This window comes from Acipenser ruthenus, chromosome 17 (genome assembly GCF_902713425.1).
Source record: "Acipenser ruthenus chromosome 17, fAciRut3.2 maternal haplotype, whole genome shotgun sequence".
Classification (NCBI taxonomy): Eukaryota; Metazoa; Chordata; class Actinopteri; order Acipenseriformes; family Acipenseridae; genus Acipenser; species Acipenser ruthenus.
Window position 1 is genome coordinate 17,209,476 of NC_081205.1, and position 12,391 is coordinate 17,221,866.

Consider the following 12,391-nt stretch of genomic DNA (forward strand, 5'->3'; position numbering starts at 1 on the left):
TATTTAACACTAGAACATATCTGTGATAACAGTGACAAGAATACAGCCTTAGTAGTGGTGCAAGCAGCACCCTAATTTCGTATTCGATTATCGCATAGGCATTTATCAACGATAATCGATGCATTGACGTTTTATTTTTCAAAATAAAGAACATTCTTTTTTTTTGTAACAGAAGATCCAATAACTAAAAACACTGTTGTACTGAATTAGTAAAGCAATCTGGAGTTCTGAAGCGCCACATACAACAAACATTTAAAAAAATGTGTTTATTCCACTTCATCAAAGAAGAAAGCAAGATTGCATTTGGTTTCTGCAAATGCATTGAAAGGATTTGCTGAAGCACAATAGTGTTTCACCGCTGTATAAGAAAACATTTATTCAGGCTTGATCATGCTAATGGCATACTTAGGGGTCTAGAATTCAAATGCTTACAGACATTTCAAGATGCATGTGTGTGTGCTTTATAGAAGTGTTAAATGCACTTTGGAAATTTGAGGCAGATTGGGGCACTTTATCTGGGCATGGCATATAAACTTGTTAATGCCGAAGAAAAGAGCCCAGTGTTTACATTATCATTAAAATAACATGTTAAACTACATTTGTATAATAATGTAAAGCATACCATTAAATATTAATTAAAATAAAAATACTTTGTGTTATTTGCAAACACACATAAATGCATTTTTTTATTCAGACTTGAATATCTTGCTGTCATTTTTACACCACAGAATGCTTTCATACCACAGTGGCTTCAGTGACACATGACAGGGTGTGTGGTTCTGTACAAATACAGTTTGCTCTACAGTTCACATCTCTGTCTAATGACTGGTATATAACAGCCAAGCGTTAAACAGTCATCACCTATCTACTGCATTAGAACATTAAACAGTAAGGATTTCAGATAATTTAGTCTTTCTGAAGACACTTGATTTGTCCCACTTTTTATCCCACTGGCATGACCAAGCCCATATATATGCTGTTCAGTTTGAGTTAGGGTTATGTATGTATGGATGTGTATGTATGTATATATATATATATATATATATATAGAACACCATTACATCATGTAAGAATAAATCATGAATTTGAATGTAAACAATAACAAGTAGTTGTCATGCCGTCAAAAACCTATAAATACCTCCAATGTTTGGATTCAAACACAGGCTCCCTTGAGAAAGATATGTACAACATATCGAAACGTTGGGCAGCTGGCTCTTTGAGCTAAAATATATATATATATATATATATATATATATATATATATATATATATATATATATATATTTACATTATTTTAAAGGCTGTCTCTGGGGATATCGAGGACACATCGATCAGCACCTAGCAGCATGCGTGTGGTTCTATGCTGTTTAATTTGGACACAGCAGATGGTATTCCAGACGTCTTTTGAAGAACAGGGAGAGTGTAGTCTTTGAGGTCCAATCCCACCATCACCCCCTGCACCTCCAGAGCATGACATGCAGTCTCACAATGTTACTCTGTACAGGTATCACTAACTCCATCACTGGCAAAGGGGGACAGAGGGCTCTCTAGTAGATGACCAACCAACAATTTGAATAGCAAAATCATCAGAACAATACAATACAATAAGTTTCCTTCTGTTAATGAAAGCACTTTGGCAGGGCGTGTGTCTGCAGCAGTCCCTGTGCAGGTGTAATGAGAAAGGGCTGGCAGGGCGTGTGTCTGCAGCGGTCCCTGTGCAGGTGTAATGAGAAAGGGCTGGCAGGGCGTGTGTCTGCAGCGGTCCCTGTGCAGGTGTAATGAGAAAGGGCTGGCAGGGTGTGTGTCTGCAGCGGTCCCTGTGCAGGTGTAATGAGAAAGGGCTGGCAGGGCGTGTGTTCAGCACTCGCCCTTGCCTTTGTCCAGCGAGCTCTGGATCTTAGTGAGAGTCTTTCTGATGGGCAGGGCTGTGAGCCTGGCCGAGGGGTTCTGGTACCAGCACTCCTTCATCAGCTTCGCCAGCACTGACAGAGCCTGGAAAAAACACACAGGCAAAAACATCCCATTATTCACAATCCCACCGGTATTTCACAGGGGTTTATTTTTGACCATTTATTTCTACAATGTTCTAGTGTTGAATAACTTTTACTTCAACAAGTGTTAAAATAGCTAGTATCAGATAACTTCTTCATATCCAGTGGCCCTGAGTGAATACTGATATATATTGATATATACTGACATATACTCATATATTGATATATACTATATAGTGGAGTAGTGGTTAGGGCTCTGGACTCTTGACCAGAGGGTCGTGGGTTCAATCCCAGGTGGGGGGCACTGCTGCTGTACCCTTGAGCAAGGTACTTTACCTAGATTGTTCCAGTAAATACCCAATTGTATAAATGGGTAATTGTGTGTAAAAAAATAATGTGATATCTTGTAACAATTGTAAGTCACCCTGGCTAAGGGTGTCTGCTAAGAAATAAATAATATATATATATATATATATATATATATATATATATATATATATATATATATATATATATATATATGTATATATATATATATATATATATATATATATATATATACACACACACACACACACATACTGGCATATATATATTCCTGCACTTCTGTATGGACGTTCATGGTGTAGCCTCTATTTAGTTCATGGTGTAGCCTCAGGTGCTTTGATACAACATAATGTGAGAACCACACAGTGAATGGTAATAGACCAAGACTTGCTGGAATATTGTCATTTGCTTTATGTCCTTTTAACATTTCTACCATTATTTGCTTGGTCTAGTATTGTACAGTGACCTGTTTGTAGGGATATTTGTGAACTCAGTATACTGTTTACCCCTATTCTTAATGCCTGATGTATATTATAACAGGAAATGAAGCCAGACTCACTGGATCAGAGGACCATCTGTTGGGGATGAATGGGCTGTGCTGCTCCACGCACACGACCTTGCGCATGTCTTCAAAGCTGGGGTCATTTGGGATGAGGTCATAGAAGGGCGGTCTGTACTCCTCCACAATACCTAGAGACACAGAACCCTCCCTTAGGAAATCAATGGGGTACCACTGAAAATATAATGCCCCATATCCATCTGCCACTGGGAGCTGAAAGCATTTTAGAACTACAGGTATCTTTTTGTGCTCAACTAAAGACAATATCTGACATCCCAAATACATATTTACAAAGCATTTCTCCAGTCCTCTACTCCTATTCAATTGTTGGTTCTGGTCCTATAAAAGTGAGCAGGTATTTTACTTCTTTCAAAAAATATCATGAACTTCATGAAATTCTGGAGAAAACACTGTTCCCCCTCGTTTAGACTCTTAAGGGCAGGATTTTCAAAAAGCAGTGTTATTGTATCGAACTCGTGGTATAGTAACGAGAGCTTTAGTAGCAAGTGATCTTCAAACGAATGTGTTAATTAAATCAATCCGTTAATGCTTTGAAACTGAGACGATGAGGTCGTTAATGAATTCATTTCTCGTTAAAAAGCTTAATTGTAGCAGGTCACGAACATCACTTCCTGTCTCAATAAGAGGAACTTGTTAATCAAAATGCATGTTAATGAGATCAAGAAAAATGAATGGAGGCAGAATTCATTGTTATGGAAACTACTAGCGTACAGGGAGGCGGCTCTCTCACCAGCGAGCAGCAGCCAAATGGAAATGAAATAAAATATTTATTTTGTGTATAATTTGTAAACTTCATTTAAAATTGTGCATTTTGTCATGCAGAATGTACATTTATTTAGATAACTTCACATATAAAATGCTGATTTACGATTCTCTGGGGTGTGGGCAAAAATCGGATGGCACGTATTAACAAAAATAAATTAAAATTAAACCCCATTTCTAATTTGCCCTCATTCGGTGGATATTTTGCCACAGCTTACTATATACCTCTTTTAATGTGCATGTTTAAATCTTTTTTTGGTTAAAAAGAAAAAAAAATACCGTAAGCCATCTATGTATATTGGTTGGAATTTATATTCTTTTGTATGTATTTTAGTGTCTACGATTGTAGGCTATAAATACATACGTTTCAAATGCCATTGGTGTTTGTAGTTGTTAATTATACATGTATACAGTACCATGTACGTAACACTTCATTATATGTTTATTAAGCGTTTAAAATTACGATAGATATTTCCCTTCCCTTCATGCATTTTCTCTGGTATTCTTTGCTCGCTTCCACGATAAATAAACTCAACATGATTAGAAGTAGTCACCGAAACACTTACAGTATTAAAAGAACATGTTCTATGCATACAGACGTGTGCAGGTGAAAGTGTACATTGTACATAAAGTGTGGGGGGAGTCTGACAACATTACAAATACATTTAGGCAAATTCCATCTCTGTCACATTCCTCGTGGATCTGTGTGCCCTCGTGCGGCTGTTCTTCATTTTGTGTAGAAGACACAGGTGTTAAAGCCAGGGATGCATTGCAAATCCGCAATCACCTAAGGAAACTTTATTGTAATATCTAATATGCCGTTTTCTGTACCAAGATTCCAGTTGTAAAATTAAAATAAAATCTACAGCAGCTGTCATATAATGTACGTATACAGAATTCAAATAGGCTACAGTTGCATTGATAATTTCTTGGTAGTAACATTACACTTTGCGGAAATAACGGTATATCATTTTAGAAATACAACAAATGTTCCGTAAGGTTACAAATGGTTAAAATAAGTGAATACATCACTAGTATAGAAAAGGCAAAAATATTTTCACAACTACAAATACTGAATTATCGATGTAGTCTGTAAGAAATTAACCCTGGTCCTGTACAATCTCTCTGTATTGTCGGCGCCACAGACATATGTTAAATGTCTGTTTCAAGGTGAGTTATATACTCTTTCGTTAATTAAAACCCTATTTTTACAAGTGCAAATTAACTCCTGAAAAATAATGACAATTAACACAGATTCCCTTTTAAATTCCCACACAAACAAAAGAAATAGTCGCAAGAAGCACTGCCTGTTAAGATATTAACATTATTTTGTAAATCAACAATTTCAGAAATCACATTTGCACGATTATTTACGAAATAGGCAGCATGACCGCATGAAAATGCCAAAATCAACGCTACATACCGATTTCTTGATTAACACCAAGTTATTATTTACGAACTTTTGACAATCCTGCCCTAAGGGCCATAGTTTACTCCAGTCTTGAATTCACTCCTACTGATTTTACAAAACGAGTATCAAACATCTAAGTGATGTAATTAAAAGGTCTTTAAGCACTCTCAAGTTGTTTTCTTCTCAGTTTTGTACATTACTGTACATTAGTTCAGCTTTCTAAAAAGGTGGAACCAGAGCAGTCTGTAGGATTCCCAAACTGTAAACCCTCCTTCACCAAACAGTTCAGCTGAAACCTGTCTCAACCTGTGTCAGCTAGACAAGGGGCTGAATGTAAGCAAGTGCAAAGGCACATTTAAAAAAAAAAAGAAACATAAAAATGTAAGGGTGTAAAAGTAGCAGAGAACTAACCTCCTTCCTGAAATAACATTGATGGATGCTCAACAGATCATGCCAAATGTTATAATAAGGTAATAAGTTAGACACTATAGCAACATTTAGAAATGATTAATAAATACTTTAAATTGTTAGGTCATATTTGCTTAGCTGTGGGGTTTACAATTTCCCCTGGAGACATCCTACACTCCGATCAGTGCAGCTCGCCCTGTGTCTGGAAGATACCGTTGCTGTAGGTCCTGCGTGCGATCTCCCACAGCACCAGTCCGAAGGCCCAGATGTCCACTCTCTTGTAGGCGTCGAAGCACTGGCTCTGGATGGACTCATCCAGCACCTCCGGACACATGTAGCGCTTCGTCCCGACCTTGGTGTTATTACCAACATCCAGCTGATTGTCACTCTGCGAGTGCATCACCGCCAGGCCTTCAAGACAAAAAGACAGACACAGCATGGTCAGAGAGACTGCCCTACACTGGCCTCTCCCACCTCCCCTTCCCTTCCCCATCTGCCTCATTAATTCTCTCCTCTTACCCAACCAGGTCTGTGATAGCCTTGCAGGTCCTCTCCCTCCCACTCTGCATCTCTTCCCCCTCTGACGCCCCCTCTCCCCCTCTCCCCGGTCTGCAGTGCAGCAGTGCAGGTGGAGAACCTCCTCTCCCCCACTCCCCTCTCCCCCTCACCCAGGTCCTCCCTCCTCTCCTCTCCTCTCCTCCACTCCCCTCTGTCCCCTGCATCTCTGATGCAGCAATGCAGGTCCTCCCTCCTCTCCTCCACTCCCCTCTGTCCCCCGCTTCCCTGATGCAGCAATGCAGGTCCTCCCTCCTCTCCTCTCCTCTCCTCTCCTCCACTCACCTCTGTCCCCCGCTTCCCTGATGCAGCAATGCAGGTCCTCCCTCCTCTCCTCTTCTCCACTCCCCTCTGTCCCCCGCATCTCTGATGCAGCAATGCAGGTCCTCCCTCCTCTCCTCTCCTCTCCTCCACTCCCCTCTCTCCCCCGCTTCCCTGATGCAGCAATGCAGGTCCTCCCTCCTCTCCTCTCCTCTCCTCTCCTCCACTCCCCTCTGTCCCCCGCATCTCTGATGCAGCAATGCAGGTCCTCCCTCCTCTCCTCTCCTCTCCGCTCCTCCACTCCCCTCTCTCCCCCGCTTCCCTGATGCAGCAATGCAGGTCCTCCCTCCTCTCCTCTCCTCTCCTCTCCTCCACTCCCCTCTCTCCCCCGCTTCCCCGATGCAGCAATGCAGGTCTTCCCTCCTCTCCTCTACTCCCCTCTCCCTCGCTTCCCCGATGCAGCAATGCAGGTCCTCCCTCCTCTCCTCTCCTCTCCTCCACTCCCCCCTCTCCCGCGATGCAGCAATGCAGGTCCTCCCTTCTCTCCTCCCTCCTCTCCCCCTCACCCTCACCCAGGTCTGCGATGCAGCACTGGAGGTCCTTCTTGACCAGGATGTTCTTGCTCTTGAGGTCTCTGTGTGCGATGGCTGGCTTGCCCTGGGTGCCGCAGATCTCTGTGTGCAGGTGCAGCAGGCCGCTCATCATGGAGAGCGTAAGTGCCAGTCCGGCCTGCATCTCCACGGCCACACGCTGCAGGTAGTCGTACAGCGAGCCGTTCTCATGGTACTGCGTGATCAGCCACAGCTGTGTGCTGGAGTGGCGTGACGTCATGTCCGAGGCCATGAAGCCTGGAGGGGAACACGCCGTTACAAACCAATTAAACCAAGGATTGTAGTGAACAAAATAGTTCCACACACTACACACCATGCACAATCATTCACTATATAGGTCTTAAAGTGTAGTTTTGAAAGAAACACATGTTTCAGCAAACATGTACTTTCAGTTTAAAACATTAGATTTATACTACAGTAGGTTAAAGCAATCTCTGTTTGCAGGTCTTGCATTCAGATTGCACAACCATTGCATGGTCATTTAACCTTTTTTACTTTCTTTCTGAAACCACACATTTACAATTTATGAAATTATTTGATTAGCTGTACTATATAAATACAACCAAAAATACTAAGTCAAGTGTACTGGTTTCAACTTATTTAATTGTTTAAACAGAACTAATGAAAAAAAAAAGACTAGGTCGGTGTCCTCGGCTCACTGCACACCAGTGACCCATGTAGTCTGACCGGGCGCCTGCGGGCTTGCCTGTAAGCTACCCATTGCTGCATGGTCCTCTGACGCTGTAGCTCTGAGGTGGCTACATGGCAGGCCTGCAGACTGAAAAGAAGCGGACAGCTGATGGCACACATTTCGGAGGATGAGTGTGTCCGTCTTCGTCTCTCCCGAGTCAGCGCGGGGGGTGGCAGCAGTAAGCCGGGTTGAAATAAAAATACTTGGACATTTCAAAATTGGGAGAAAACACTAAAAATAATTGCCGATTCCAAATTTTTTAAAAAAATGTATTTGACTAAAACTAAATGGCGGACTGAACAGTGCAGTAGCAAAGACATTTAAAACAAGAGATAAAAAAGAAGAAAAGATTTAATCAGACTGCAAGAGACATCATCAACTAATTGGTATTTCGACTGTTGCTTCCACCAAAGAGCGTCCCATTAAGAGCCTTGAATAGGATACACCACTAAATCAAAAGAGCCATACTGGGGAGCTCAGTATTGGGTTGAGGCACTGGTTTCAAAGTGCAATCTATTAAACACAGAAACATGATGGTCCTGTCTGGACCCTACCCAGTATGTTCTCATGGCGCAGCAGCACGGTGTTGTAGATTTCGGTCTCTCTAAACCAGGACTTCTCATCTCTGGATGAGAAGATCTTCACAGCCACGCTCTATCCCTGCCACTGCCCACGCCACACCTCCCCATAGCGCCCCTTTCCTGGAGGCAAGGACGCAGGCAAGAGGAGTCACACAGGTGTCGCTGAAACTGACCTGCTTCATTTTTCAGATCATTCTCAGTATCTTATTTTGTATTGCATTGTGCATGTGTGTGTGTATAGTTAGACCCCGTACACACTTGCGATTTGAGAATGGCCCAGATTTAGGCCTTGATAGGCCTGCAATCCAAGACCAGGGCCGGCCTTTACATATGTATGAACGCAAAGCAGATTCAGGGCCGGCTTTACTTATATATGAACGCAAAGCAGATTTATGGCTGGCTTTTCGTATCACATGACCAATGTGGTTACGTAGCTCAGTAGACACTCCTACGCGCGTGAAAGGTAAACAGAAAGCTGAATCTGTGCTGGACAAGATGGCAGCGGATCAATATTGAATGGTAATTATTTCTACATCATACAACTTTAATTATAACAATATTACATTTTAAAAAATCTAGCGGGTTAACGCTCAGGTTATTTCTATCACATAATATACGAGCTGCAGTGCATTCATATTATGCTTAATTTGACCCAGGAGGACTCCACTTTTGAAAGAAAAACATAAAAAAGCCAGACTGGAATTTGCTAAAATGCATATTGACAAGTCACAATCCTTCTGGGAGAATGTCCTTTGGACAGATGAGTCAAAACTGGAGCTTTTTGGCAAGTCACATCAGCTCTATGTTCACAGACGAAAAAATGAAGCTTTCAAAGAAAAGAACACCATACCTACAGTGAAACATGGAGGAGGCTCGGTTATGTTTTGGGGCTGCTTTGCTGTGCCTGGCACAGGGTGCCTTGAATCTGTGCAGGGCACAATGAAATCTCAAGACTATCAAGGCATTCTGGAGCAAAACGTACTGCCCAGTGTCAGAAAGCTCTGTCTCAGTCGCAGGTCATGGGTCCTCCAACAGGATAATGACCCAAAACATACAGCTAAAAGCACCCAAGAATGGATAAGAACAAAACATTGGACTATTCTGAAGTGGCCTTCTATGAGTCCTGATCTGAATCCTATTGAACATCTATGGAAAGAGCCGAAACTTGCAGTCTGGAGAAGGCACCCATCAAACCTGAGACAGCTGGAGCAGTTTGCTCAGGAAGAGTGGGCCAAACTACCTGTTAACAGGTGCAGAAGTCTCATTGAGAGCTACAGAAAACGTTTGATTGCAGTGATTGCCTCTAAAGGTTGTGCAACAAAATATTAGGTTAGCGGTCCCATCATTTTTGTCCATGCCATTTTCATTTTTTTTATTATTTACAATATTATGTTGAATAAAAAATCAAAAGCAAAGTCTGATTTCTGTTAAATATGGAATAAACAATGGTGGATGCCAATTACTTTTGTCAGTTTCAAGTTATTTCAGAGAAAATTGTGCATTCTTCGTTTTTTGTGGAGGGGTACCAACAAATTTGAGCACGTCTGTATATGTACTAATTACCCTGACAAAGAAAGAATCACGTAGCTGCAAATATTAGCGAGATAAAATACTGTCATACCTATTCCAACCAGGCGCGGTCAAATTGACCGATACACATTATAACAATTAAATGTTGTGGTATTATTTGTGTTTATCGGTCGGGACTTGCAGCCATGTATTGAAGCTTGATTATATCAGCCTGCATTCCTTAAGTGAGCTGTCTTATACTGTATATATACTGATGCACAATGAAGACGCAACAGTCTCATCAATAGCTCATTAGGCACAGTCATAATGTTATTTGCATTTTAAATGGTAAGCAGATAGGTTTATTGATTGTTTGAGTAATATTGTTCCTTGGGATAACAAAATACGGAGCTTAAATAATGTGATTTCATAAAAATGCCAGGTGCTCAGTGTTTGTTATTTGAGTTGAGTTAAAATTGCCAAGTGAGTTGATTAAGAATCTGTATAAATAACCATTCGAAAAGATATGATTTTAATTAACTCAAGAACAGTGAAAGATACGACTGCGCCCCGCTTGAGTAATGAAGATCGCCTGGTTGCTATCGGCATGATTGAAGGCGGCCTGTCTGTGACAGAAGTTGCCTGGAGTATGAGATGTTCTGCTTCAACAATCAGCAGACTAGTCCAAAGAAATCAGGAAGCCAGCTCTGTGAGGGACAGGCCACGTCATGGAAGGCAGAGGGTCACCACATCGGCCCAGGACCGTTATGCTGACGTTGTTCAAGCTAACCAGTGGGGCAACCGCGACCAGCAAACCTTCGCCAGCTGGCTGCATAAGAACATAAGAAAGTTTACAAACGAGAGGAGGCCATTCAGCCCATCTTGCTCGTTTGGTTGTTAGTAGCTTACTGATCCCAGAATCTCATCAAGCAGCTTCTTGAAGGATCCCAGGGTGTCAGCTTCAACAACATTACTGGGGAGCTGGTTCCAGACCCTCACAATTCTCTGTGTAAAAAAGTGCCTCCTATTTTCTGTTCTGAATGCCCCTTTATCTAATCTCCATTTATGACCCCTGGTCCTTTTTTCTTTTTTCAAGTCAAAGAAGTCCCCCGGGTTGACATTGTCTATACCTTTTAGGATTTTGAATGTTTGAATCAGATCGCCGCGTAGTGTTCTTTGTTCAAGATCTGCACAGGAAGAGCGGCAGAACATCCCACAGCAGTCTATCCAGAGGCTGATCAGGTCTATGTGTCAACGCTGCCAGGATTGTGTTAATGCGCAGGAAGGTCATACCCGATACTAACTTTGTAATATTTTAATTTTGACAGTGTGTCACATTTTATACTGAAAACATATGATTCTTTGATCTGTATTTTTGTTCACATTTTCTGTGATTTTGTTTGACATCTCTGTTTAAAATATTTTATTAAATCCATTAGACCTGAGTGTTGCGTTTCTTTTGTGCATCAGCTAAATAAAAGTCTACATCCCAAAAGTGTTTTCATTATTCATACTTTATTTATTAAAACAAGGTAAAAACAGGTATGCTAATGTGTTTCGACATGTTGTCTTCATCACAGCGTATTGAAAGCAGGACTCACTAGATCTGTTAAATGCACCCGATACTCATTGTGATTAGTAATCTAGCAATCAATGCATTCAATTCACATTCCAGATACTTAACAATATGCTATATATTATAGCATCAGCGTATCTGGTCCGCAACAGGAAGAAATGGAGACGGCACAGGATGCAGTTTAAAGCAGTGAAAACTGCTATTTGTACTGAAGCGCTGGAACAGCAGGCAAATGGATGCTCTCTTATTAAATGGTTTAGCTCACTAGACAGCTCCAGGACACACAGCTACATGAAAACCACAACACGACCCCAAACTGCACGCAGGCAGCTCCTAAACAGTGATCCCCCTGAGCCCTATTGGCTCACACTCACAGGGGTACATTTACATTATTATTATTAATTATTTCTTAGCAGACGCCCTTATCCAGGGCAACTTACAATTGTTACAAGATATCACATTATTTTTTTTACATACAATTACCCATTTATACAGTTGGGTTTTTACTAGAGCAATCTAGATAAAGTACTTTGCTCAAGGGTACAGCAGCAGTGTCCCCCAGCAGGGATTGAACCCACGACCCTCCGGTCAAGAGTCCAAAGCCCTAACCACTACTCCACACAGCTGCTACATACACACAGTCCAATCGCTCAGACACTTGGTCCCGTGCAAACAGCTGATTGGCCTAACCGAGCACAAATCACAGACAGCTAACACAGACCTCATCTACATACAGCTGCACTGTGCATGTGACACCCCAGGCAGCGCGCCAGCACAAAACGCGCTTCTACTCACAGCAATACACTAATACTAACACTCCCGCACCCCCACCCCCAGCGTCCAGTCCCAGCAGTCCCAAATTGACCCGCCGTTACACTGACCTGGTCCCGGTGTGGCAGCCTGTGTGGTTTCCAGGGCAGAGGACAGCAACGGATGGGTCCTGGCGGCACGTTTGAGGGCAACGCAATATGACGACCATTTCAGGGACTGCGCTGCATCACGGGGCTCCAGGGCAGCCACAAATCCCAGACCCCTGTGCCAGTCCTGGACAACAGTCCCTCCTGGGTCCGGGCTTCCTGGGACCGCTGCCCCCTCCACACAGCGGGGCAGAGGCTAGCTAGCACAGCA

At 42.2% G+C, this 12,391-nt stretch overlaps 1 protein-coding gene across 1 annotated transcript in view; it reads right to left on the reverse strand.

The window, feature by feature from the left end:
- Nucleotides 1-251: 251 nt before the first annotated feature.
- Nucleotides 252-12,391, reverse strand: part of LOC117423648 (activin receptor type-1-like) — a 68,154-nt gene continuing 56,014 nt past the window's right edge. Inside the window, exons 6-9 of the mRNA XM_034928810.2 lie at nt 6,868-7,143; nt 5,693-5,890; nt 2,878-3,008; nt 252-1,992 (exon numbers count right to left, since the gene is read on the reverse strand). Of these exons, the coding sequence (XP_034784701.2) occupies nt 1,858-1,992; nt 2,878-3,008; nt 5,693-5,890; nt 6,868-7,143 (740 nt within the window). The 3' untranslated portion in view covers nt 252-1,857. The remainder of the gene's footprint in view (nt 1,993-2,877; nt 3,009-5,692; nt 5,891-6,867; nt 7,144-12,391) is intronic.